This window comes from Rattus norvegicus, chromosome 10 (assembly GCF_021556685.1).
Source record: "Rattus norvegicus strain SHRSP/BbbUtx chromosome 10, alternate assembly SHRSP_T2T, whole genome shotgun sequence".
In the NCBI taxonomy this organism is placed as follows: domain Eukaryota; kingdom Metazoa; phylum Chordata; class Mammalia; order Rodentia; family Muridae; genus Rattus; species Rattus norvegicus.
Genome location: NC_141543.1, coordinates 31,154,409 through 31,180,999, shown reverse-complemented (window position 1 = coordinate 31,180,999; position 26,591 = coordinate 31,154,409). Strand labels below are relative to the sequence as shown.

General features: G+C 39.8%; 2 protein-coding genes and 1 pseudogene across 5 annotated transcripts in view; 1 reads left to right on the top strand and 2 right to left on the bottom strand.

The window, feature by feature from the left end:
* Positions 1-4,974: 4,974 nt before the first annotated feature.
* Positions 4,975-10,459, bottom strand: Nudcd2 (NudC domain containing 2). 2 transcript variants are annotated; one of them, NM_001009621.2, is made up of 4 exons: positions 9,988-10,459; positions 8,442-8,490; positions 8,077-8,228; positions 4,975-5,870 (listed from the first exon to the last, which is right to left on the bottom strand). In NM_001009621.2, exons 1-4 carry the CDS (start codon positions 10,174-10,176, stop codon positions 5,787-5,789), a joined length of 474 nt encoding a protein of 157 aa, NP_001009621.1. In that variant the 5' UTR covers positions 10,177-10,459; the 3' UTR covers positions 4,975-5,786. The 2 variants fall into 2 exon arrangements, with proteins under 2 accessions (NP_001009621.1, XP_087426374.1); XM_087570248.1 differs by having other exon boundaries at positions 9,887-10,258.
* LOC120095494 (U4 spliceosomal RNA) lies at positions 6,182-6,249 on the bottom strand (annotated as a pseudogene).
* Positions 10,460-10,737: 278 nt separating the features above from the next.
* Hmmr (hyaluronan-mediated motility receptor) overlaps positions 10,738-26,591 on the top strand; it is a 29,964-nt gene continuing 14,110 nt past the window's right edge. The window contains 7 exon segments of one of the 3 annotated variants that reach the window (NR_190859.1): positions 10,738-10,832; positions 13,007-13,105; positions 13,678-13,757; positions 17,473-17,520; positions 18,664-18,852; positions 20,202-20,288; positions 20,361-20,478. Coding sequence is in view for 2 of the 3 variants with exons in the window: in NM_012964.3 (NP_037096.3) it covers positions 10,787-10,832; positions 13,007-13,105; positions 13,678-13,757; positions 17,473-17,520; positions 18,664-18,852; positions 20,202-20,288; positions 20,378-20,478 (650 nt within the window). In the remaining variant the exon portion in view is untranslated. 3 annotated transcript variants of the gene reach the window in all.

Sequence of the window (26,591 nt, the reverse complement as noted above, 5' to 3'; positions counted from 1 at the left end):
AACATGTCTGCACGCATGTACAAAATGGATGACTTTAAACAGAAAAGAGGCATAAAGAAGATAGAAATAATTCTACATAGAGGTAAAATAGTGAAGTCGGTTCTTGAAAGAGGAGAACTGCCAACATACATGAGGCTGGAGGCGTGGCTCAGTGCTGAAGACCATTTGCTGCTCTTGCAGAAGACCTCGGCAGCTCACACCTGCCCACAACATTAATCCCAGGGGATCCAATGCCCTGTTATGGCCTCTGAGAGCACTACACACGTGGGGTACACTCATGCAGATAAAATACTCATATGCATAAAATGGGAGAAAAAAAATCTTTAAAAAAAATTTGCCAAAATTGAAATTTCTCCACCTCTAGGGAAGCCAACACACTCACACAGACTCATGTGCAGGCAGAACACCAACACGCATAAAATAATGTTTTTTTTAAAACTTAAAAGGTTCACAAAGCTTTAACAGGTGTCTTCTACACAGAACTATTTCACAGTTCATTTTATAAGGTCAGAAACAATGTATGGGGTGTGGGAAGGGGGTAGGGGAAACAAGGAAGGGGGATAGCATGTGAAATGTAAATAAATAACCAATAAAATTATTGAAAACAAAGAATTAATGTATGAAGACAAAAGGAAGACATAGACAAAATTATCAGTATTCCAGATGAACACAAATGTGAGATGAAGGTAAATGTGTAAACTGAGTGATACTCATAGCCGAGTTCGGGTGAGGGATTGTGACAAGCTGTGTCAGAATTTGAAAATTAATACAATTTACCACATCAACAGTTCAGACAGGCTGGAGAGACAGCTCAGAAGTTAAGTGTACCGTCTGCTCTTCCAGAGGTCCTGAGTTCAATTCCCAGCAACCACATGGTGGCTCACGACCATCTGTATTGAGATCCCATCCCCTCTTCTAGCCCACAGGCATAATATGCAGGCAGAAAGCTGTATGATATATACATTAAAAAAAAAAAAGTACAGATGAGAAAATGATCAAACCAACTGATCCAGAAACAATCTGGAAGTACTCAACACCTCTTTTTTTCTCTTATTCTGCTTTTGTTGTTTGTTTTTCGAAACAGGTTTTCCCTCTGTGTAGCTGCCTGGCTCTGTGGATCATGCTAGTCTTGAATTCAGAGATCCCCCTGCCTCTGTCTCTGTAATGCTGAGATTAAAGCCAGTGCACCATCACAACAGGTTTTTACACCCTTTCTAGAAGTTCAGCTAGCTAGAAAATTTTGGAAACTTCAACCTGATAAAAAGGAACTATGGCTACCTTGCAGGTAGCATCCCACATAATGATGGAGAACAGTGTGTTCACCATCCCAAAGCACAGCTAATATAAGGCTGGTTGATTGCTCGACTGTCTAGCCAGTAAAATTAGGAAAGATGCAGAGTTAATAGCCCGTCTCAGCACTGGCAAGCAGATCAGGTACTCAGGACATCTCGTTCACAAAGTAATTTCAAGATCGGAATAGACTCCATGAGCTTCCATCTCCAAAGCAAACAGACCAAAAAAGAGAAAAGAGAAAAAGCCTGTGAACTAGAAAGGGTAAAATGAGACAGATTTACACAGGAAACTCAAGGTACCAAAAAGAAGTGAAGAACCCACAAAAACAAACCAAAACCCACAAACTGAATTTAACAAGGCCGCAGACCACGAAGTCAACAAACTAAAGTCAAACCTATCCATATAATGATAATACTAAATTATCAATGGCACTGTAAATTGCTCCACCTAAAAATGAATATTGGGGGAATAAAGACTTACAAAGGATCTGTAACTGTAATCTGTAAACTACATTAAATGCCAGTAACTGAAGTCAAAGAGAGACTAAATGTAGAGACACGTAGACTGCAAATACTTATGAAATCCCATCCTGTGATTGTCTAAGTTCAAATCTATCCAATCTGTATTTATGAGAGAATTAACTAAAACCCAAATGATGGCACATCTCTGAGAGATTTTTTAATTATATCATCTGAAGTGACAAGACACACTTATAATCTGGATCTTTGATGTGGGAAGATTTACCTTTAATCTGGACCACACCTGCTGGCAACCTATATAAAGACACAGAAGGCAGCTTGCTCTCTTCTCGCCTGCCTGCGCCTGCCTGCTCTGGTTCTTGCTAGTAAGTCCATTCCTTTACTGACATTGCAGCCTACTTCTTTGGGATTCCAGGGTATCCTGAAGACCAGGTGAGACATCCAGCTTGTAGACTGAACAACCACTGGATTCTTGAGCCTTCCATTCACAGGCAGCCAATGCTAGACTAAATGGACCACAGAGTGTACACCATTCAAATAAATGCCTTTTGTATAGAAAGAGATTCACTCTCTAAGTTATGTTACTCTAGAAAACACATTATTATCTCAGTGAGATCTCTCATAGATACCGAATGGATGGATCTGAACTCAGAAAGACACAGGAACTAAAAGGTCAATGTTTATTGAAAAACAATAAAGTTGGATTCATGCTATTCAATTTTGAGTTTTGGACTCTAAGTCTATGATAATCACAGTAGCTGGCAAACAGATGGATTGACACATAGTTCGGTAGAAAAGGGTCCAAAACCAGACTCACATAAATATAGAGCTGATTGATGTTTGTTCTGACACTCGGTGTGAATCTGTAGCCCAGGCAAGTCTACTTAGTTTTTCCAATAAAATGATTCTGAAACCAGTGGGTAGGTATCCATTCGAAAGAAACACTGAATTTCCACCCACGCTTTCCATCTAACATGAACTACGTTAAAAAACGGGTTAAAGGTAAATGTAAAACATTCCATGAGTAGCTGCGCCACACCCACTGGGCGGTCTTACTGCTTCTCTGTGCGTCTCTCTCTTAATTAGGTTTTCCAAACAATCCATTACCCATCTCTGAGAAGCCTACATATATCTATGCTTTGGAATATCTTTCTTTTTGAGCACTTCTCCTAACTTTTGTACATTGTCTTTATTAAAACACCTTTATTTACTGAAACCTCAACTTTGTTCTAAAAAATAAATTAATTAATAAATTAATTAAAATTTTAAGATAAAGACAAAGGAAAAAATTTTATGACCAGAAGTTCCCATAAGAGTTTTTATGGGAAGACAAGATGCCAAAGACATAGTGCAGTTGACAAAATGATAAACTAGACTTTGCCAAAATGAAAAATCTAGCAAAAAAACGCTATCAAGATGGTCAGAATAATGGCTGGAGGGTGGAGTGCCTGCAAACCCTGATCGGCAGCAGCTAATACAAGGCATTCCAGTTCACAGCCAGTCTGGATTACACAGCAAGACTATCTCAAAAGACAAACTGAAACAACAAAAACCCAAACAAAGCCCACAGGAAATTACTAAAAAACCACATAGCTGATAACTTGTACCCAGACTATTTACTACTTAACAATAAGACAACTCAATCTAAAACTGGGCAAAAGATTTGAATAAGCACTCTTTAAGATACACAAATGTTCAATAAACACAAGAATACTAGCTACAGCTTGCCTTCACAGAAATGTAAATCAAAAACACAAAGGGATATAGAGATGACTTAGTGGGTAAAAGACCTTGTCAGAGACACTGGCTTCCAGAGTTGAAAGCTAATGGTGTGACTCCAAAGAAAGAATTTCAGCATGTTTCAGGGTAAACGAGAGGGCACTTATAAAAATCTGTCTGTGTGCTAAAATTCACCAAATTATAGATTAGGAAACATTAACTTTACCTGTAAGTCTGTTCAAAATATTATCGGAAATAATGTCAAAATCAACCAAGGAAAGGCCTTTTCCTCCCCAGAATTCATCCCTGAAGTTGTTAAGGAAAGCAAACAAAAGAGGAAGGCATCAAAAAGTAGGCAAGCTGCGGGTGTCAGTGCTGGGCTCAGGAGTGAAGACACCCTGCTCAACACAGCCTCACACTTGAAAGGCACTTGGACAGAGATGACCTACAACAGGATGTCAAATACACTGAGAGTGGTGGAAACCAGGCTACTGAAGAGAGAAAAACTAAAACGAACCCCGTAAGATTAGAACTGGGTACCTAATGGGAAGTCATGATTTCCAGTGTGCATGTAGAGGTTTAATGTGTGCATGATAAACACACATCAACAGTGTTCATACACCAGCATGCACATCTTGCTTTTAAAAATATATATCCACTAAAGAGAACTTGATTTAGCAAAATGCTTGTTTATGGACTATGGCAGGGAATGCCTAAGTCTGGGGTGTAAGAAATTGCTCAAACAATGATGTAAACATGTCAAAGGACACAGAAGCCACCTAGACTGGTTTTACACTAGCCAAATTATATAATTTTAAGCATGAAAGTAATGAGGATAGCAATTTTTACCCCAAATACAACAGTAATTTAATTCAAAGTTTGATTAGAAACAAGAGGTGCTTTAAAACTAGTTTCCCACAAAATACCCAAAACTTGGTATTACACTGAAGAAACCCAGCAGATACTACCTTACTCCCTGACCAAGGCAACACCGTCAGCCATCAGCAACAGGGCAAAATTCTTAATTCGTGATAGGGTACGGGATGCAGGAATATTGTAGCTAGACAACAGACCTAATCCTGAACAGTCAACAGACAAAATTCCCATCCTTTTCAAGTGCAAAAGCTAAGCCAGGCACAGGGGCATACCTCCACTCATTGGCCCTGGAGCTACAGCCAGAATATCACCATGAGCTGGAGGCAACCCTGCCCAGCAGGATGCTGTCATGGGAAAAGATCAAAGCGGTAAAAGCCAAGGAAAAAGTGGGAACTTGTTCCAGGCTGAAGTGAACTCCAGTCCTGTGCTGGTACAGCACATCCTGAAGACAGAACTCTCTTATTTAAAGGGCACTGTAGATATTAGCTCAGCATAAATGGCACAGCGCTGAGGACGAAACAGTAGTACCATGTCCATGTTGATTTTCTAGCTTTAATGGCTGCATTGTTGAGAACATACTCTTTTGAAGAAAAGAAAAAGAAAAATATTGAGGTGACAACATGTCAATTTATTAGAAAAAGTGTAAGATTTCAATCTGTTAATATTTGACTTGTAAGCTTTTTACACATTTCGATTTTTTTCAAGATTTAAAAAACACAAAGAAAATGAAAGAATTTTTTTTCCAGACCACTTTATCTGAATCACTGAAATTAAATGAAGCCTGTGGCCTACACTCAGGGGCCTAAATTGTTTTTTGACAGTAAGAGGCAATTAACTTCTCTTATGTTGTTAGGGTTTTATCAGTTTTCAATTTCTTGACATAATCACTTAGGCAGCACCAAACCAGTTAGAATTTTTTACTAACTCAAGTTATCCAAAGGATTTCAGTGTACTTTTTTCCTTTCTTAAAAAAATTTTCAGTTCTGTACTTTCTGTGTACAGACAAGCATATCTAGACAAAGGGGTACACAATTCTTACTCAGAAATTTACTGAACATTATTTTTGCATCACACACACACAAAAAAATATTTTTCCATGAAGGCACCTTTTCATTTCATATGATTTGTACTCCAATGTTTTTGTAGTAAAAATACAATTAAATATGAAATTAGGAAAATGTAGCATATAAAACTTAATGCAGAGCAATAAAAGTTACCATCTATCCACAGCAGAGCTGCTCTATGTCCTACGCAAATCGTATCTGAATGTAATCTTTCACAAGCATACTGAAATACACTTTGCAATCTTTTTACTGTAGACATTGGGTGTCTCGTCCGTCACATCATCAGCTGCATTAAGTTGCCAGCACCTGCCAGGATCCACGGACAGACAGACAGACAGAAACTACTCAACAGCAGTCATTTCTCAAGGTTTGAGAAATCTGGTCCACCTTTTGTGTAGTTCCCTGAGATTTCTGCTCCACTAAAGTCAAACCCAGGATTCTGAAAGACATAAAATATTAAAACTTACAAGGATAAGTTAAATTCATAATTGACAAAAATATAAATCAAAAATTAAGGAATAATATCAACCTTGACTAAAATCACCCAAGGTAAAACTAAGAGGCCCCCTCAACTTCCAGATGTGTAAAGACTTAGAAGAGTGATACCTGTGACGATAGTTAACAGTATAATGAAACAAATAAAATGTTTATTTGTATAAATAGATTTTAAAAGCTTTTTCTTTTCTGGAGAGCTTATTATAGTTTGAACACAGGGCCTCCTGCAAACTAAGCAAGTACTCTATGCTGAGCTTTTTCAATTAGCAATAATCGCGCCTCGGATAAACCTCATTGGCTCGATACTGCCACTGCGCAAAGCTTATGCTGAGCTTTTTAATTTTAATTTTTAATTTTTCTGAGACCTGGTGTAGCTATGTCACCCAGGCTGGCCTTGAACTTGAAGTTCTGCTGGAATTAAAGGTGAATATCACCAAGCTCAGCTAACAGCAACGTCTTGAAGCTTACTATATGCCATACAGGGTTCTAAGAACTGTGTGTATACTAGCATACTGACACATATTATATATATGAAGTACTCATTCAAGCTTTAGACTTCTCAGGGGGAAATTTCATTTGTTTAATGGGATTTCTGAACTATTTGGAAAGTACCATTTAAACAAATGTGGATTTCAAACAAAATGTTCTAGGGGAGCTAACATGGCACTAGGGACACACAAATATGAAATGTAAATACCAAAGACAGAACTTAGGGAAGTCTGACTTGAACAAGAGTCAGGTAGTAATCACTTTAGACTTTGCAGACTACGTGACCTCAGCTGCTATGTGTGTAAAGTAGCATCCTGATGAATAAACACAGGTATCTCAGTAAAACCTGCAGAGACATGCAGTGGGCCCAGTATCCCCAGGCCACATTTTGCCAACCTGACTTAGTGTGTTAAAGCTTGTAAGTGCTATAAAAAAGGTAAGCAGGGAATATAGGTAAGCAGAAGAAATAATTAGGAGAGAAAATTACAGACTTTAAGGGAATAGTCGAATGTGTTTTACTGCGCACTGAGCTGAAAGGTACAGAGCACTCCAGTTAGAATCATCGTGGAGAGCAGGCATGCCGGTATACATCTTTAATCCCAGTACTTGGGAGACATATCTCTTTAACGAAGGCCAGCCTGCTACACACACAGTGAGACAGTCTCAGAAACACAAAGGAAGGGTAAGGCAAGAAAGTAACTATCAATCATCACAATTGCTGAGAACAATGCATTGGTCTGACTTGCCCTATCAAGACTTCTTTACTTGCTACAGTCCGAGTCCAGGAGGCTAGTAAACATTTTATTCAAGTAATCCAGACCAGAGTGCTGGCAGATGCGGCAGTGTGAAGTGGTAACATTGTGAATGGGAGTGGAAGGCAATGCTAATGAGACTTCCTAAGAGTCACTGGATGGTGTGCAGGCTGGCATATAGGACTAATGTACACATCGGGTGTCTTCCTCATTTGCTCTCCCTGCTTCATTTATTGAGGGAGGGTCTCTCAATAAACCCCTAGCTTAGAAACTCTTGGCAGTCTAGACAGTTTCCCCGGGAAATCCTTTCTCTGCCTCAGGAATGCTGGGATCTAGTACGGCGACCGTGCCTGTCCCGCTTTGCATGGTTTCTGAGGATCCTCAGCAGCCTCTGGTCCTCATGCTCACATGGCAAGTGCCTTCTCTCAACCCCCTCCTCCCAACCCCTAATCATGAACAACTAGGCTCCATTAACTAAAATGAAAAGGAAGAGTAAATGTGGGAGCAAAATTAGTTTGCTCACCTTGGACACGTAACATCTGACAGACAGAAAAAGGTTTTTGTGCAGAAGTAACTGGAGAAGTCTAAGTCAGACATATTTTTGGAAGTGAGCATGATGAGGATGGAAACTGCCCTTAAAGAGGCCGATCAAGAGAATGAGGCAAGAGGTGGGGAATCCACTGAAGGGAAATCTCCTTTTTATACTGTGTACCTATAGTGGTCCAATCCTTTTGGTTTATCATTCATGAATTACGTATATGCATTCAGCAATCAGTCTCACAACAAATGCATACATTTGTGAAATTTGAAACCTGTGTAATAGGCAATTTTCTGGCCATTCACTTTCAAATTCACCAAAAGGCTCCGTACAACTTCATATGCCTTAGAATACTTGTGCGTCTGACTTACCTCTTTCTGGAATCGCTCTAACGTAAGTTTCCTCTGCATTTGGTCTTGCACCCAGGGGTCGGCTGCATATTCAGATTCTAGAAGGGAAGTCCAACAGTTTGCAGCATCTCTCTTGGTTTTTGTCAGGACGATGCGGACCATCTTTCTATCCTCTAGGATAAAAATAAGAAAGAAGTTACAGAGAAATCACAGTGCATAGTTGAACACTGTATTTCCTGAAGGCTGGTAGGTAATTTTGATAGACAACTGTTCCCAACGCTTTTCTCCATCTTTCATAGCAACAAAGACAAGACTTAATATATAGGAAAAATGATACCATGACTCAATTTTTTAAAATGTTATGAATCATCACAGATTACTCTTACCCAAAGTCCATGTTCCTTCATCAGCAATTGTAGAGTCAAACAATTTCCCCTGGAAAATAAATGTAAGGTAATAAAATTACAATATTTCATTAAGTTTAATAAATTCTCATCACTAAGATTTGGCTCATCTCAAGCTAAGGCACATCTTAGGCCAATTTCCCCTACTTTTAAGTGTTCAACCTTGAACTTCCTCCTAATGAATGAAAGGGGGTCTAGGTTACAAATTTGACAACTTAATCGTGGGGGGAAAAAAAAAAACCAAACCCACAGGGACCAGTAAACCAAACAGGAGAAGACATACTACTCCTTATGATAGAATGTTAAATTAACCTATAAAATGAATATGAACAAGACAGGGACTCCTGATGAAACTAGAAAAATGTGCTCTATTTTTTTGTTCTCCTTTCTTCTGTTTGGGTTTTTTTTTGTTTGTTGGGCAGGGGGGTTTCTCTGTGTAGCCCTGGCTGTCCTGGAACTTGCTCTGTAGACCAAGAGACTCAAACTCTCTCCTCAAACTCACAGAAATCCTGTCCCTGACTTCTGAGTGCTGAGATTAAAGGTGTGTACAAACACCACCTGGTGACTATTCTTTTTTCTTGAAGCAGGGTGTGTCTACCAGCTTCCAACCAATGCATCTCAACCTCTTTGGAGGTTACATATAAGATATCCTGCATACCAGATATTTAATTGCAGATTCATAACTGCAAAATTACGCTTAGGAAGTATCAAGGAAACTAATCTTATGGCTGGAGGCTCACCACAACATGAGGAACATTATTAAAGGCTCACAGCATTAGAAAGGTTGAGAACCACTGCCCTATGTAGTCATGGAGCTGGCTTAGTAGATCTGTCTGTCTGGCCTAATTCAAAGACATTTACCTGCCTGTGGTTCCCAAATGCTAGGATTAAAAGTTCGAGCCACAATACCTGCCTTAAAAATCTCTTAAAGTTAACGTTATTAAAGTTAATTCAATCTCTTTTGAGAAGCTGGCACTAGGAAAAAGCCAGTTTCTTAAAAAGAATCTAATCACATATTACAGAATTGATGTCAAGTTATCTTCATTATCTTGAAGGTCAACATGTAAGGAAGTTGTTATTTAGTAAACCAATCTGACCATCTTTGAATCTTCATCCAATTACCCTATCCTTGCTTGTAACTGCCTGTATTAGCCTACACATCAGGAACAGAGTTCAGAAACCTTTTGTATAAGTCTCTGGGACTCACATCAGTGCTAGAGGATGCATATTTGTTCTTTTGACCTACTTAGCCTTCTGTCGGGAACTCCAGGGGAATTAAAAGCACCCCAAAACTATTTTACAAATAAAGTGGAAAACAAAATCTTTGCCTTTCTTCCCGCGCAAGATCTGTCCTGTGGGTGGGGTGCTCCGTTGAGACCCCTCGTCAGAACAAATTACCGCTTTCTTTCTGCCAGCCAGGAACTAACCTTGCCACACCCAGCAGTCATCCCTCTGACACCGTGAATTTTAGGACTCAGGGTGCGGGGAAGCCAGAAGAAGGAACTCGGGACAAGCCCTGGCTTGCTACCTTGAGGATCTCGCGGCCACCCACGGCCAGAGCCACGTGCCGACTCTGCAGGCCACACTGGATGTCCTGCGCGCGAGTGCCCGGGGGCACCTGGACTTCAATAAACACCTCCTCCAGGGTCTGGTACCACTGTCCCCACGGAGTCGCGCAGGGAACTACCCCGCTGCGCTCCTCAAACGGGGCAGACATTCTGAAGATGCCACGCAGGGACACTGCTCCGGGAGAGCACTACACCGGCGGGACTCGACTCAGGGTTTGCCCTCCGCGCCTTGGGGTCACTGCACATGCGCAAGAGTCCAAACCCGGCGTGTCCGAGTGTTCAAATTTTTCCCTTTCAGAGCCCATTTAAGACACTCGCGAGACCTGGTGGGAAAAACCGGCAGCCTAGAGTTGTTGACATCCCAAGAACGCTGACGCTGGAACAAAGGAGACAAGTGCCGGCGATCTTTTAATCTGTGTGACGCCAAAATTCGGACGCGTCTAAAGACCTGTGAAGTGCGCTTGCGCGAACTGTGCGATCCAGGGAATTTGAGTAACACCAGACGTGATTGGATGGACCTGTTTGCAGCGGCGAACAGGGACAGTCTCTTATTGGGTACCAGCTTAAACTTACAGACCTCCCGATTGGGCAGCAGTAGAAATCTCGTGCGCATGCTCTTTCATCGGTGCAGGATTAGCCAGCTAAATTTAGACTTTCTGATTGGCTGACGCTGGGGACGTTGGGGTAAATTTGAATTCAGGCGAGTTGACAGTTTGCTAGGGCGTTTCGTCGCTGTTGCATCTGGACCCAGGCGCTAGAATGTCCTTCCCTAAGGCGCCCCTGAAAAGATTCAATGACCCTTCGGGTGCGTATGGGTGCGGGAACAGGGTGGGAAGGGGTTTGCGCCCTCGTTCCCCCGTCATCCGGAAGCCAGATTAGGGCTGGGTTGGTGTTTGTATTTTCTCCAAATTCACGCAGTAAACATTGGGCAAGCGCTGTATAGGATGGTGGAGATGCGGTTGTAAGTGAAATGGAATCTTCCCTGCGCTCAGCGAGCCTTCAAGCGCGAAATTCTAAAATAAGCTATCAACGCCATGGACAAACTATAGCTGATTGAAGGGGATTAGGAATTGCCAGGCACTGCGTACCTTTTAAAAAGTTGCCCTCGTTAGAATTTTCTACTTTGACATTACATTCAGATGTAAAAGCACGAAGACTGAGAAATCAGTTCAGCTGCCCAAGGATTCTTTTCTACTCATGAAACAATTCTTAACATTGTTCAGTCTTTTAACGGTAAGGTGCTGGAACTTGGTGTGTACATGGCAGAGTAAATTGAGTGTAGGTGGTGGTAGCATTTAAAAAGTTCGAATAAAGTAATTTTTAATGTTTTCACCTGTAAGAAGTACATGTTCCAGACCTATACAGAAAGCCTCTCAGTGACCCTGCCTGCAAAAATTAATAACAATTGCAAGTAAAAGAAAAATGAGAATGAAATCTGCTCAGTGTTATGAAACTAAATTGACAGAAATGGAGTGGGAACCCAGGCTCCTGTGCTCTCAAGGACTGTGGTGTATAAGCACAATAAGCAGGGCCTTGGGTATGAGGTGATAGCATCCTTTGAACAGGCAGATGAGAAAAGTATCAAAGCTGTACTCTTTATAAATAAGAACATTGAGGAAGTTTCTGACTGTATTTTAAAGCCAGCAAGTTAAGTGATGGAGCTGAACATGAAAGGCCATTATATATCCTCTGAGGCATGTGTGGTTAATAGTCTACATCAGTGGTTTCTAGCAACACTACTCCATTCACAAGGTCAGTGATCAGATTCATCCAGCTCAGGGGCCACACCATTTCCAGGGTATTCAAACAACTTAGGTTCTGCAGAACAGGGTAGACTCTTTTTGTTTTGAGACAAGGTTTCATATAGCTGTCACCTCCCAAGTACTGAAACTTAAGAGACCTGGGCAACACACGTGGCTCAGCTGCTGTTTGGTTTTAAGGAGCAGTAGTTAAGGCTTACAGGATGAAAGATAATAGGTTCAGATATTTAATATTTGTGAGTCCATAGCAGCCTCATCTAATCCAGTAATCTTCATAACCGTTTTTCCCCCTCCCTACCTCAAGGAGACTTAAAGCATCCGGAGAAGAGGAGGGAGTTTAGTGTTTTTTATTCGATGTGTTCTCTATAGGTCTACAGTGTCTGGCACAGTATTTTTTGTAGCTTGTCATATGCAGCTTATTTTGAGTCCTCATGTGGCTAATTACAAAGGCCCAGTCCGTTCCCACATCCCAAACAATTTTTTTTTCTATACTGCTAAACACAACTATGAGCTACATACTAGAACAGTAGAAGCAACTCCCAGATTGCAAGCAGTTTTGTCTAATGTGGAAATAGAGTAAATGAGTCTTTATGAAAGCTTAAGAAGTTATTGTTGGGAAAGCTAGATGGTGCTATGAGAATTTTCTAGCCTGATTTTTTTGGGGGGGGACCCTGCAAAAGCTAGAAGTAAGTAATGTCCTGATTGAGATCTAAAAGGTAAATGAGAATTGGCTGAACAAAATGGAAAGCAGACTATGGTTTCTATATGGCTGGAAGTCTGGAAGCTTGAAGGTTTTATTTGATGTAATATCAACCTCGTATAGCCCATTAACTTTATTAGCTGATTTGATTGTCTTGAATGAGAACATTTTTATGTCTTAAGAGATTCAAAAACACGTGAGACCTGGATTGTCTTGAATGAGAACATTTTTATGTCTTAAGAGATTCAAAAACAGGTGAGACCCTTTCTCAAGATCACCCATTATTATTTAGATATTTATATTACAATTCATGACAGTAACAAAATTACAATATGAAGTTGCAATAAAAATAATTTATGGCTGGGGGGTTACCCCCATGTAAGTAACTTTGCAGAAGGGAAGGTTGAGAATCACTAGTTTAACTTAAGGTTATAGATTCTTCTTATAAGTATTGCTAATATACTAATAGTAGTGATAAATAACATTCAGTGAAACACTGCTATTTTGTTTTTTCTATAGGTTGTGCTCCATCTCCAGGTGCTTACGATGTTAAAACTTCAGAATCAACTAAAGGACCAGTGTCTTTTCAGAAATCACAAAGATTTAAAAACCAAAGAGGTAATGGGTCCTTAAACAAACAACGGTTAGCTGGCCTTATAAGCTGATACAAGCAGTACTATTGACATTTTAAAATGCGTTAGACGTCCAGAGTTTCGTGGTCCAAAGTATATCCTCATATCCTTATTAGGTATATTTTATGAAAGAACCGTGTACAGAGTGCTAGCTCCAGTTACACTGTATGTAAGAGAGAACGTAAGCCAGGCATTTACAGGTAGTTTTCCTTGTAATGATTTGCTTTTCCTTTCTGTCAGAATGTTGGGACTGTCGGGAAGTGGTTGGGGAGCTAGCTCAGTAGTTAAGAACCCATACTGCTCTCACATTGCTAGCATCAAGTACACATACCCCCAACACACACACACACACGTGTATTTGTTTTAAAAAATATTTTTTTCTTTTGAAAATAGAGAATATCGGAAAGGTCTATAACAAATAATTGTGCAAGTAATTATTTGAATTGTACAATCCAAAGGAAAACATACCTTATTGTCTGCAGCAAGTTTGGAAATTTTATTATATTTGGTTATAACATGTAAACATCAATAGTGGCCGTGTTGATTTTTTTTTCCCAGAGTCTCAACAAAATCTTAACATTGACAAAGATACGACCTTGCTTGCTTCTGCTAAAAAAGCAAAGACGTTGGTGTCAAAGGTGAGAAATATCTCCATTGGTATATTCTTTCTGTCACTGACTGCATACCTGTACGATACTGTGTTGGATTAAAATGGCTATGTGTGAATCATATTCAGGAGTAAGTTGGGACTTGAGAGTTAGCTCGATTGGAGCACTCATTGCTCCTCAGTAGACCTGGCTTCAGGTCCCAGCACTTGGAACTGTAGTTTAAAAACCTATCTTTAATTAATAAAACGAATGAAAAACAGTTAATGAAATAAGTATCATTAGAACTCTTGCAAGTTTTCCATTCTGCCTATGTTATTAGGGAATCTCTTTGAATGTGCTCCTGGTTTACAATTACAAAGACGTTTCTTCATAGACACAAATCTGATAGTCACCTGTAAGCCTTTGCAAACGTGCCATGCTTTGGTTTGTCTTCACCATCAGAGTTGCGTTTGTTTCTTCGTCTTTCATCTATCTGTTCATGTTAGCTTTTCTGATTTTTTTTTTTTTGGGTGGGGAAGCGTAAGTATGAGTGAACAAAAGAAAAATTAAAATATCAGTGACTAAAAGGCTGTTACTCAAACCATTGTACAGTAGATTAAATTCTTCTCAACAGAGCTGGCAATGTGGCATGAGCCTTTGATGCTAACACTTGAGTAGCTGAGTCAGGAGGACTTGTCATTGCAGATCTGAAGGCAAGTCTTGGCTACATAGAACTCAAGGCTAGCCTGGGTTGTGCGAGACCCTTTCTCAGAAAATTTAAAAAGAAAAAGAGCAACACAACTCCTAAGGGCTATACAGTGTTGTTTATCCAAGGCCCTACAGTTTGTCATTAGTTCCTAAGAGTGTCACTTTGTTAGGGTTGCAGAGATTAACAAATATTTTCTTATAACCAATATACTGTTGATTTATTTGGCAGTTACTAAGGACTCTTATTCTGTAATATAGAACTATGCCATCTATTGTGGAACTAATATGAATGGCTACTGAGTACTTGAAATGTGACTAGTGCCGACTTAGTATTAGTCAGCTGACACAATATAATCTATGGTCATCTGAGAGGAGGTCACCTCCATAAAATTGGCCTCTGGGATAGGGTATTCTCTTAATTAGTGATTTATGTGAGAGGACTTAGTCCATTGTGAGCCATCCCAGGACTACTGGGCCTGAGTGCTGCTATAAGAAAGCAGGCTAAGTAAGCCATGAGGAGGAGTAAGCCAGTAAGCAGCACCCCTCCATGACCTCTGCATCAGCCTTTGCCTCCAGGTTCCTACCTTGTTTGAGTAGCTACCCTGATTTTCTTCAATGATGAATTGATAGTAAGCAAAATAAACCCCTTCCTCCCCAAATTGCTTCTGGTCATGGTGTTTCTTCACAGCAATGGTAAGCCTAACAGTAATAGTGACACTAGTAGCTCTGGTGTGTGAGCATATGTATATGCATGCGATGCCCATGAAGGCGGGAAGACAGTGTCCAGTACATGGAGCTGGGTAACAGATAATCTGTAATCGTGAGCCGCCAGCATAGATGCTAAGAACCAAACAGGGGTCCTCTAAAAGAGCACTGAGTGTTTTTAACTGCCGAGCCATCTCTCCTGTCCTAGGAACCTATGTTTTTAGTTCTCCATCTTTTTTGTGTGTGGTACTGGGAAACCAGACCAGAACTTATACATGGTAGGCAACTGATTCACCACTAAATCAATCCTGTATTTAGAAAATGTCTATTTTTTTTAAAGAAAACAAGCTAACTATTTTTTATAAAATGTACATAAATATGTTTGACAAAAATTTTTAAAGATTTATTCATTTATTATATATAAGTACACTGTAGCTGTCTTCAGATACACCAGAAGAAGGCATCAGATCTCTTTACAGATGGTTGTAAGCCACCATGTGGTTGCTGGGAATTGAACTCAGGATCTCTGGAAGAGTAGTCGGGTGCCCTTAACCGCTGAGCCATCTCTCCAGCCCAAAATTTTTTAATTTAAACCGAGAAGTGGTGGCACAGGACTTTAATTTTAGCCCTAGGGAGGCAGAGGCAGGCAGATCTCTGAGACCAAGGCCAGCCTGCTATACAGAGTGAGTTCAGAACAGCCAGGGGCTATACAGACAAACCCCGGCTTGAACGCCTTCCCTCAAAATGCATTTAATTTGATTTGATATGTGTTAGTAGGTCTGAAACATGAGTACAAATAAGACAACTCAATTGAATTTTTGTACTCGTAAATTTATACTAGTATTAGAAAATTGAAGTACATATTTGGCTTATGTTATTTTTTTATAGCAGTCATGTGTTGTTTTATAGGAATGGATATAAATGACATGACTTGAATTTTTTGGTGAAACAAATTTTAAATTTTTAACTGAATTATAGAACTCACAAACTCTCATAGATACTATATATATGGGTATGCACAGATTTACCAAATGATAGACCTTTTCTAGTAGAAAATGCCATCAGTTCTGAAGTGAATAAAGTTGACTTTTTTTTAAATATTTATTTATTATGTATACATCATACAGCTTTCTGTCTGCATGTGTGCCTGCAGGCCAGAAGATGATTCCAGATCTCATTATAGATGGTTGTGAGCCACCATGTGGTTGCTGGGAATTGAACTCAGGACCTCTGGAAGAGCAATCCGTGTTCTTAACCACTGAGCCATCTCTCCAGCCAAGCTGACATATTTTTAATGCTGTATAAACTACATTTTCTTTCATTGTGTCAGAAAGGTTTTATACACAAGATTATGTAAAGATTGTCTTATGTAAATAAATCCCATGGGAAAAAAAGATCATAAGTTATGAGGTTACAATTTCTTTACTTTCTTTGAATCTAATTGGGTTGGGGAGTAAACTTTAAAATGATTTTTCTTTAAAAGATTTTTTTTGTTAGGTGGCATAATTATTTCAAATTTGCTGCTGCCTAGTGTTAAAATGGAAACTGAAGTTTTAGTCACAGAACTCCACATATATTGTAATGGAAAAACTATTTTTCTAATGGCCTGAAATTTTGAAAACTGAAATATTTCCAGGTTTTAATAATATTTTAGGGGCTGGAGAGATGGCTCAGTGGTTAAGAGCGCTGGCTGCTCTTTCAGAGGTCCTGAGTTCAATTCCCAGCAACCACATGGTGGCTCACAACCATCTGTAATGGGATCTGATGCCCTCTTCTGGTGAGTCTGAAAACAGCGACAGTGTACTCATATACTTAAAATAAATAAATAAATTCTTTAAAAAAAATTTTTTTAGAGGGAAGTGGTGACACAAACCTTTGATCCCAGCACTTGCAATCAAAGGCAGGCAGATCTCTGTGAATTCAAGGCCAGCCTAGTGTACAGAGTACCAGGACAGCCAGGACAAACCCTGTCTCAAAAAACAACAAAACAAAACAAAAACTAATTTCTGTCTCACAAAAATTGCTTATAAAATATTTCATGACCTTCTACAGTGCTTAAAATAGATACAAAGATGGGTATGTTGGTATGCAGTTTCAATCCCAGCCCTTAAAAGTTAAGATTGTGACTTCGTGGTCAGCAAGTACTGTGTAATGAGGTGTCTCAAAAAGACTAAAAACTCTGGCCTCTGCAGGCACCAGACACATACATGCTCCACAGTCATATAGGCAGGCAAAACACACATACATGTGAATTCTTTTTTAGTTTGGAAAATGACCAGAAATAATTAAATAGCAGATTGGGCTATGATGTTGTGGCATGTAAATTTATAATTGTTCTTTGACTTTTAAACAGAAGGAGTCTCAGAAGAATGATAAAGATGTGAAGAGATTAGAAAAAGAGGTAAGCCTTACTTTCAACTAACAGAAAGAGAATTATATAGACTTGTAGGCTTAGATTCTAGCAATTTGAGCAGTTGTGCGGTGAGGTAAACATGTCATTCTGATCAGAACCTTTAGGAAATGGTTCCTTGGCCTAAGCTCTGGTCTCGTTTACTGTAATGTTGATGTCTTTATTGAGGCTCCATGGCAGTGAGGCCTTTGTGTCTGATGCTTGCACATGCGGAGATTGGCTCATTGTTATGATTGAGTGGCACTACCGAGATCAGGACTTAGTATTTGCATCAGATTTTAGGTTGGTAAGCTATTGCACAGATTTTTTCATGTGTGTTTGGTATACATACTTGTATGTATATGTGTTCACATGTGTGTGGATGTGGAAGCCAGTGTGTTCCACCTTCTCTCCACCTTCAAATATTGAGGCAGGGTTTCTCAGAACCTGAGCTCATCATTTCACCTGGTCTGTCCAGCTAGCTTGCTCCAGAGATCTGTTTCCATCCAATGCACTGGGATTAGAAATGGGCCACAACGCCTTAGTGGCATTTACATGGCTCCTGGAGCTCTAAACTCCCAACTCATGTTTCTGCAGCAGCCCTTGCTTCCTATTGGCAAATGTTAGCTTCTTCATTTTGCTGCTGTTTCTTTAACTAGTAGGAGCAAAGCAACCGATGCCTCACAGCTGCCTGTTAAATTCTGAGGACTCCACTTTCTCAAAATATTTAACACTTCAAGCTATGATTTGTGTAATTAGGACCAGCAAAAACAAGAATTGTTGTAAGTTTTAAGTGACTAAATAGAGCTATCTTATAAGTTTATGGCAATTAAAAATCACTGTATTTTGTTGGTGGTGTTTGTGTGTTTATGTGTGACAGTGTGTGTTTGAGACAGGTTTTCAGTGGCTCCAAGTGGCCTGGTAGACCAGCCAGGCCTGAAAAAACACAGAAGTATCTGCCTGCTTCTGCCTCTCAAATGCTAATCCTGAATTTATAGAGCATATCTTTAAGATGTGCCAAAGTGAAATATGATTATTCAAGTAGCAAGTACAATAAGGATATCTGAACACCATATCAAAATGTAGGTTTGCTTGTTTTGAGGCTTCTGGTACCACTAGGATCAATCATGTGTTTATCTTCTCATTTTCTTCCAGATTCGTGTTCTTTTGCAAGAGCGAGGGACTCAGGACAAACGGATCCAGGACATGGAGTCTGAGTTGGAGAAGACAGAAGCGAAGCTAAATGCAGCAGTCAGAGAGAAAACATCTCTGTCTGCCAGTAATGCTTCACTGGAAAAGCGGCTTACTGAGCTGACCAGAGCCAACGAGCTCCTAAAGTCTAAGGTACTAAACTGTGTGATAGATAACAGCAGAACCGAATGGTTGATAAGCATTTAACTAACGCTCAGGTTGCTGGCAGGTTAAGCTGTGACGCTTGTGAGTGCAGTTGGAGCTGGTTATTCACTGACACTGTCAGTAGAGGAGTTCATGCCCTCACTGGTCCTGATCACACAAAGCAGAGAGATAGTCTGCAATGTAGTAGACAAGGGCAAGCATTAGTCTGGCTGTGACTGTTAACTACTTAAATGTTAGCCCACTTCTGTAGGAGAGTCTTACCTTCTCTTTTTACTTAAAGGGGGATGGGCATAGGTTAAATAAACCCAGCTTTTTGTTTTGATGTCCGATATTTTCTCACCCCTGCTACACCCCAGTAAATATAACCATCAAAGAGTATGACAGAATTTACATTTTAAAGTCTCTTTTTTAAAAAAAAATCTTCCCCTGAAAAAGATGTAGTGTCACATAGGAGTAATACTGCACTCAGAAGCTAAAGCAGGAGGGTTTGAGGCCAGCCTACACTACATGGCAACATGTCTCAAAACAACAAAAAAACTTACTCTTTTAAGGGTTTTCAGGGAATGCAGTTGGCAATAATGGAGTGTGTGTGCTCAAAACATAAATTGTGTATGTAAGTAAGCGATGTCCTGATAGGTCCTAAATATAATATACTTCCATTAACCAATGGTAGAAATAGAGGGAAGAGACAAGTCGCTGTCTGATTGAATTCAGGGCCTGTGACAAGCTTTGCTGTGGGAGTACATGCTCACTATGGACACAGTAAAAAGCGTATTAGAGCCCAAGGGGCAGTCTGACCTCGAAGGCCCTGAGTAGGCATCATATCCTACACACTTCAGATGTCCCAGGTAGCTGAGACTAGTCTGGCAAACATAGTTCACAAGTCTTTGTGAGGCTCGCCTTAGACCTTACAAAGGCCTTTCTAGAAATACCAGTGAGCGACCACTTAGACTGTTTCAGTGATAAACCAGAAACGGAAGAAGACAGGAGACGATGGTGCTGGCGCATGGTATGCTCAAAACTCTTCTCTCTGTCACACAGCTAGCAGCTCAAACTCAGAGATCCTCCTGACTCTGCCTTCTAAGAGCTGGGATTGAAGGCGAGGGCAAACATCGCCCAACTCCCTCAGTTGGTATTTAAGTGATTCTTTTTCTTGGATGTTTTGTTTTGGAGACCAGGTCTCATGAAGTCCAAACTGGTCTTGAGTTCTTGATCACCCTTGCCTCTGCCTCTTAAGCACTGAGATCACAGGCGTGTGATACCACACCTGCCTTACGTAATTATATGTATATATGATGTGACAGAATAGATACCCAGTTCTTATATGTTTATTGTAGTTTTCTGAAGATGCTCACCAAAAGAATATGAGAACTCTAAGCCTGGAATTGATGAAACTGAGAAATAAGAGAGAGACAAAGATGAGGGTGAGTGCTTCCTCTGGTGTGTATCTGCCCGTTGACTCTGGGGACCTAAGAATGTCTCATTTCCTAAAATAGTTATCTCTGTTGTGCAGAGCATGATGGCTAAACAGGAAGGCATGGAGCTGAAGCTGCAGGCCACTCAGAAGGACCTCATTGAGTCTAAGGGGAAAATAGTACAGCTGGAGGGAAAACTGTAAGTGGTACAACGAAAAAGATTGTTGACTGTGACAATGTCTTGATCTTCCAGTATTTCACTGCTGTCTCAAACCATAGAGATTAACAGGGTTCTTTCTAATGGTTCAATGTACATACATATTTTTAATGAGAGAATGAAATTAAACATCTGAATCTCTTCATTTCTTTATAGTGAAAACAGCCTAGCTTTTTGAGTTATAAAGTCTGTCCTCACCTTACTGTAGCACACCAACTTCCTGCTCCTGTCTATATTAGAACTCATTGACCAAACATGCCCCGTGACCAACCATTCATATGCTGAGCTTCCCCTGCTTTCCCAGCTTTACTGTCAATGTCTAGTGTGTTGGGGGCCCTGGGTACAATCGCAAACCACCAGGATACAGGGGATGCAGAGCAAAGGCAGAAGCAGCTGCACGCAGTTGCAAGCTTTATTAATCCTTATATAGATATGAATATGCATTACTACAATTTCCATTTTGGCAAGATACCATAAGATCGTTATTCCCACAATATCAGGTACAACTGAGGCAAGTCTAAACAAAGAAATACGACTAAACAAAGGTTTCTTCTCAAAATTTTCACATAAAAAAAATCACCCCTCTTCTTATCAAAGTATACTCGCCATTACCAAGAGAGCGTGACAATAGCTTCCACAGAAACAGGACACAGCAGAACATAGTTTAAGGCCAAGTGAGAAAAACATTTTCTTCTCAAGGGCGGCATCCCAGCCCCTACTTGCACCTGCCACCAGTCCTTACTTGACCCAGCCTGGGAGCTGCATCACTATGTCGTAAGAACTAACCAGTGGTCTAGGATAATCAGTTTTTGAATTTTACAATTTTGTGTGATGGTATTTGTCTTTCTGTGCCTCCCTTACTTCATTTGACATACGGAATTCCAGTTCCATCCATGCTGTCACAAACCGCACTGTTTATATCTGCTTACTTTTCCGTCCTGTACCAGTGTACATCTCCTTACCTATTCGTCCATGGCTTCTCCTACATGGCTCCTGTGGATAGTGCTGATAGAAACAAACCGTTATTTGTTTTCTTTGCCTATGTACCCACAAATGGAATTTTTGCTCTTATGGTAGTTTATTTTCAGTTTTGTTTTCTTTTACATATATATGTGTATATATATATACATATATATATATATATCCCTACATTCTGTTTTCCATAACTATACCAAATGACTTTCCTATCACCAGTATACCAAGGTTCCTTTTCTTTCCATGCTTACCAGCACTTGTTAACTTCAGTTCTTTTATTTATCTTTGTGTGTGTGAATATTTTGCCTGTGTGTATGAATTTGCACCATGTGTATGCCTGGTGCCCATGGTGGTCAGAAAAAGACATTGCATCCCCTGGAACTGTAGCTGTGGATAGTTGTGATCCCCATTTGAATGCTGTGAATTGAGTCCCTCTGTAAGAGAATGAGAACTCTTAGCTGCTAAACAATCTTCAATATTCATTCTCTCTCTCTCTCTCTCTCTCTCTCTCTCTCTCTCTCTCTCTCTCCCTCCCTCTTCCTCTCCCTCTCCCTCTCTCTCTCTCTCTTTCTCTCCCTCTCTCTTTCTCTCTTTCTTGGTGCAGTGATGGGAACAGGGTGCCTACAATTGTATCTGTGCATCATTTACGGAGAGTTTACACAGAATCCAGAAAGAAATTTTTTGTGACTGGAACTACAAATGTCATTAACCATCATATGCTGCTAGGAACTGAACCTGGATCACCCACAAGAGCAACACATACTCTTTTTTTTTTTTTTTTTTTTTTTTTCGTTGCTCCCCACAGGAAAGAAATTTTAATAAGTACTTGAAATAGAAGACTTATTTTTAAAAACTAAAAACATACATCAACCTTACCTTTCACAGAACCTAAATAGAACATTTAATAAATAGGCCTTAAAATAGGTTTTATAAAACCTATTTTCTCACTCGTTTTTCTGTTTTTAAGCTTTTTTTTCTCCATCTTTATTAAATTGGGTATTTCTTATTTACATTTTAATTGCTATTCCCTTTCCCGGTTTCCAGGCAAACATCCCCCCTAACCCCTCCCCCTCCCCTTCTATGTGGGTGTTCCCCTCCCCATTCTTTCCCCATTACCACCCTCCCCCTAACAATCACGTTCACTGGGGGTTCAGTCTTGGCAGGACCAAGGGCTTCCCCTTCCACTGGTGCTCTTACTAGGATATTCATTGCTACCTATGAGGTTGGAGCCCAGGGTCAGTCCATGTATAGTCTTTAGGTAGTGGCTTAGTCCCTGGAAGCTCTGGTTGCTTGGCATTGTTGTACATATGGGGTCTCGAGCCCCTTCAAGCTCTTTCAGTCCTTTCTCTGATTCCTTCAACGGGGGTCCCATTCTCAGTTCAGTGGTTTGCTGCTGGCATTTGCCTATGTATTTGCCATATTCTGGCTGTGTCTCTCAGGAGCGATCTACATCTGGTTCCTGTCAGCCTGCACTTCTTTGCTTCATCCATCTTATCTAGTTTGGTGGCTGCAACACATACTCTTAACCACTGGACTATCTCTGCAGCCCTAGTCCTTTTAATGATCACTCTGTTTTAAGTATATTTTTAATTGAAATAGAATTATATTACTTCCTCTCTTTAGCCCCTCCCAGATACCTTCCTTATAATCCTTCCTATGGACCCACACTTTGAAGTTGATAGTCTTTTTCTTTTATTAGTATTAAACATGAACATGCTGTGTGTGTGTGTGTGTGTGTGTGTGTGTGTGTGTGTGTGTGTGTGTGTGTGCGTGCGCGCACATGTGGGCTTGTGCACACATGCACAAATATAAATTTATATGCACTAATTCTGTTTTAATGACCAGTCTTTGGTGAATTAATACTTTATTTTGTTTTTTATTCCCATTTTTTGAAAAAAAAATATGCATTTATATCTATTGCCCATTTTTTAATTAATTAATTTATTTATTTATTTATTTATTTTACTATTGAAAGCTCCTTATATAAGCTAAGTATTTGTCTTAGTTAGGGTTTCTATTGATGTGAAGGGATAGCATGACCACAGCAACTCTTATAAAGGAGAACATTTAGTTGGGGCTGGCTTATAGATTCAGAGGCTTATTATTATCATGGCAGGAAGCATGGCAGCCTGCAGGCAGACATGGTGTTAGAGAAGGAGCTGAGAGTTCTACATCTTGATCCACAGGCAGCAGAAGGAGACTGTGTACCACACTAGGCCTAATTTAAGCTTATAGGACCTGAAATCCTACCTCCACAGGGACAACGCTTCTTCCAACAAGGCCACACCTAATAGTGCTGCTCCCTGTGGGCCAAGTATTCAAACACATAGTCTCTGAGGGCCATTACTACTCAAACCACCACAGTATCAAAACTTATTAGAGGTAGACTTCGCGAGTATCTTCTCCAATTCTGTTAAGTGGTCTCATCATTCAGTTACTTCCTTTGCCGTCTAGAATGTTGATGTCGTTACATTTATCTAGTTTTGCTTTTGCTTTTGCCTTTTCTGCTCTAAGGATTTATGCACACAAAAACACACTTGCAAGTTCCAGTGTCCTGAAGCATTACCCCTGAGTGTGTGCTAGTAGTTTTAAGTGTTAAATACATAGTTCATTTTGAGTTGACTTTGGAAGTTGATGGGTGAAAGTGTCCTAACCCTCATTTTTCTGCCTGAGGATTCATTGTTCCCAGCATGGTTTATGAGGATTCTCCTGTCCCCAGTGCTTGTGCTATGGGTGTGTCTGTTGCTCTCTTGGCTCTAAGCTTTTAATATAACAATATTGATTTTTGCCATCTATAAATATGGAGAATTATATCTCTTAAAATGTGTATATCGATATTTTATTGCTGTTTTTTAACAAAATCTTAATTGTTCAGTTTTACTCAGGAACTTGTATGCGGGGGTGAAAGCTTGCTAACTCAGAGAGACAGAGAAAGCACCCATCACTCAGCTGATCTTCTTCCTCAAGGAAATTCTCCTTCTCCACACCATAGCAAAAAAAAACCCCTCACTTCTATTTCCTGTGTGTGTCTATCCATCCTCCTGACTTCCTCTTCTCTATGTTTTTTCCTGTGTTCATGCCCTGTTACCTGGTTGCTTGCCCTTAGCCTGTGGTTTACTTTATTTAATCCTATTTACAGTAAGCAGAAAGCTCTTAGATTAAAGCCTCGTGCTAGGGTTAAGCCACATCACAACTAGAAACAGTAAACAACACAGTCTCAGGGTTTACAGTGTGATCAAATTTATAATTTTTACTGTAGAAAATGGATCGCCTCTTGTTTGTGGTTGTGAATGGCACATGACCCATACAAGGTGTTGAACCTGTTATCAGTTGGTCATGCTGTTGGAAGGCTGTGGAACGTTACGGGGCAGAGCTGGAGGAAGTAGGCCTGTGAGGATGGGTCTTTGGAAACTTTTAAACAAAAAATTTCAAGGGATCAATGAAACGAGCCAGATAGAATGCTGCAGCATTCTGAGGTGGTGACTGGAGCATCAGGAGGTCAAAGTGAATTATGGCTACCAAGTAAGCTTTGTTTAGTCTCCATTTTGTTCATTTCTGCTCTGACTTTTATTCTCCTTTTAATAAACCTGCAGCAAGTTGTTAACCCTTTTGTGTTTTGTGTAAACCCCAAAGTTACTACTTTGTTCATTGCCTTTACTTGACCCCTTAAATGCCAGTTAAATCCTAATCATTCTCAAACAGAGTGAATGTGTTTACCTTTCACTACTTTTATGTATCTTTAGTTTTAATAAGCAGGGAAGATCTTAAAATCTTTCTTCTAGCATCATTATACTGAAATAGTTGTCTAAAACTACCTCAAACTGAAACCCAGGAAGATAGGATTCATGTCCAATTATTACTTTGTAAAAAAAAATTACTGAGCTAAAAGTTTCATACAACATAGTACAATGTAGAGATCATATGTTTATAGTTTGATAACATCATAGCCATATACACTTGTGAAAACATTTTCACCCCTGGGAATGCTGTTTCTGTAGCCTTGTATCTTTACTATTATATACTTATCTACTATAAGATATTACTATAGTATCTCTAGTAAGTATATAGGAGTGGGAGTCTCAAATCAGAATCATATTTACTGAACATAAGCGCTGGGAGATGTTCATTGAACAAAGTATCTGCTGGACAATCCAGAGGACCCAAATTTAGATCCCCAGTTCACACATAGAGTACTGGGCCCAGGGGGATGTGTCTATAACCTCAGTACTGGTGAGCAGAGACAAGTAGATGTTGGCTGCCTATTGGACCACCAGTGTAGCCAAAACAATGAGCTCTACATTGAGAAACACTGTCTCTAAAAATAAGGTCAAATGCAACAGAAGAGGCCACCTGATGTTGGCTTCTAGCCTCCATAAGCACGCATGGTTGTGTGTCCATGCATACATAAACATACCACACACACCACTTACATACCACATGTACACAGAGCTGTGCTGCTTTACAACTCTGCACGAAAGTATTGTCTGTAGAATTGTTCTGTGTTCATACTGTTTGATACTGCTCATCTCTTTTCTCCTTTCTAATGGCGCAACATGCTAATCTGTCATTTGTCTTTGTTCTTCCTGTTTGAAACAAGGTCCTGGGTCTCAAGTAGCCCAGGATGTCTTCATAGTCTAGATCCTCCTCCTTCAACCTCCAATGTTGCTAGGATTTATAGACCTGTGCCATACAACCTGGCAATAATTTGTTACTTTAATTTCTTTTTAATGTTAAGTACTGTTATGTGTATTTATAGACCTTACATATCTTCTATTATGAAGTGTCTATTTAAGTGTTATTCATTCCTCAAACTAGGTCATCTGGAAGAGCAGAAACCATATAAGTAACTGAATATCATACTGCCTTGAACAAAAGCCTTCTGGTGCATAAAATGTGCTTTAGGGAAGGATGAACTCAGAAGGTTGCAAAATAAGATGATTTCTGATTTATAGAGAGGTTCTTGTCACAGCTCTTTTAACAGATCATGTTTGGAAAATTTATTAATGTAAAACATCTAATCTTCTGTGTCGATCTAAGCTGCTAATCTGAAAAAACTCACATGAAATCGAAAGAATTTGGCCTCTAGAGTTATTTTACCTGACAAAATAATACTTAACATC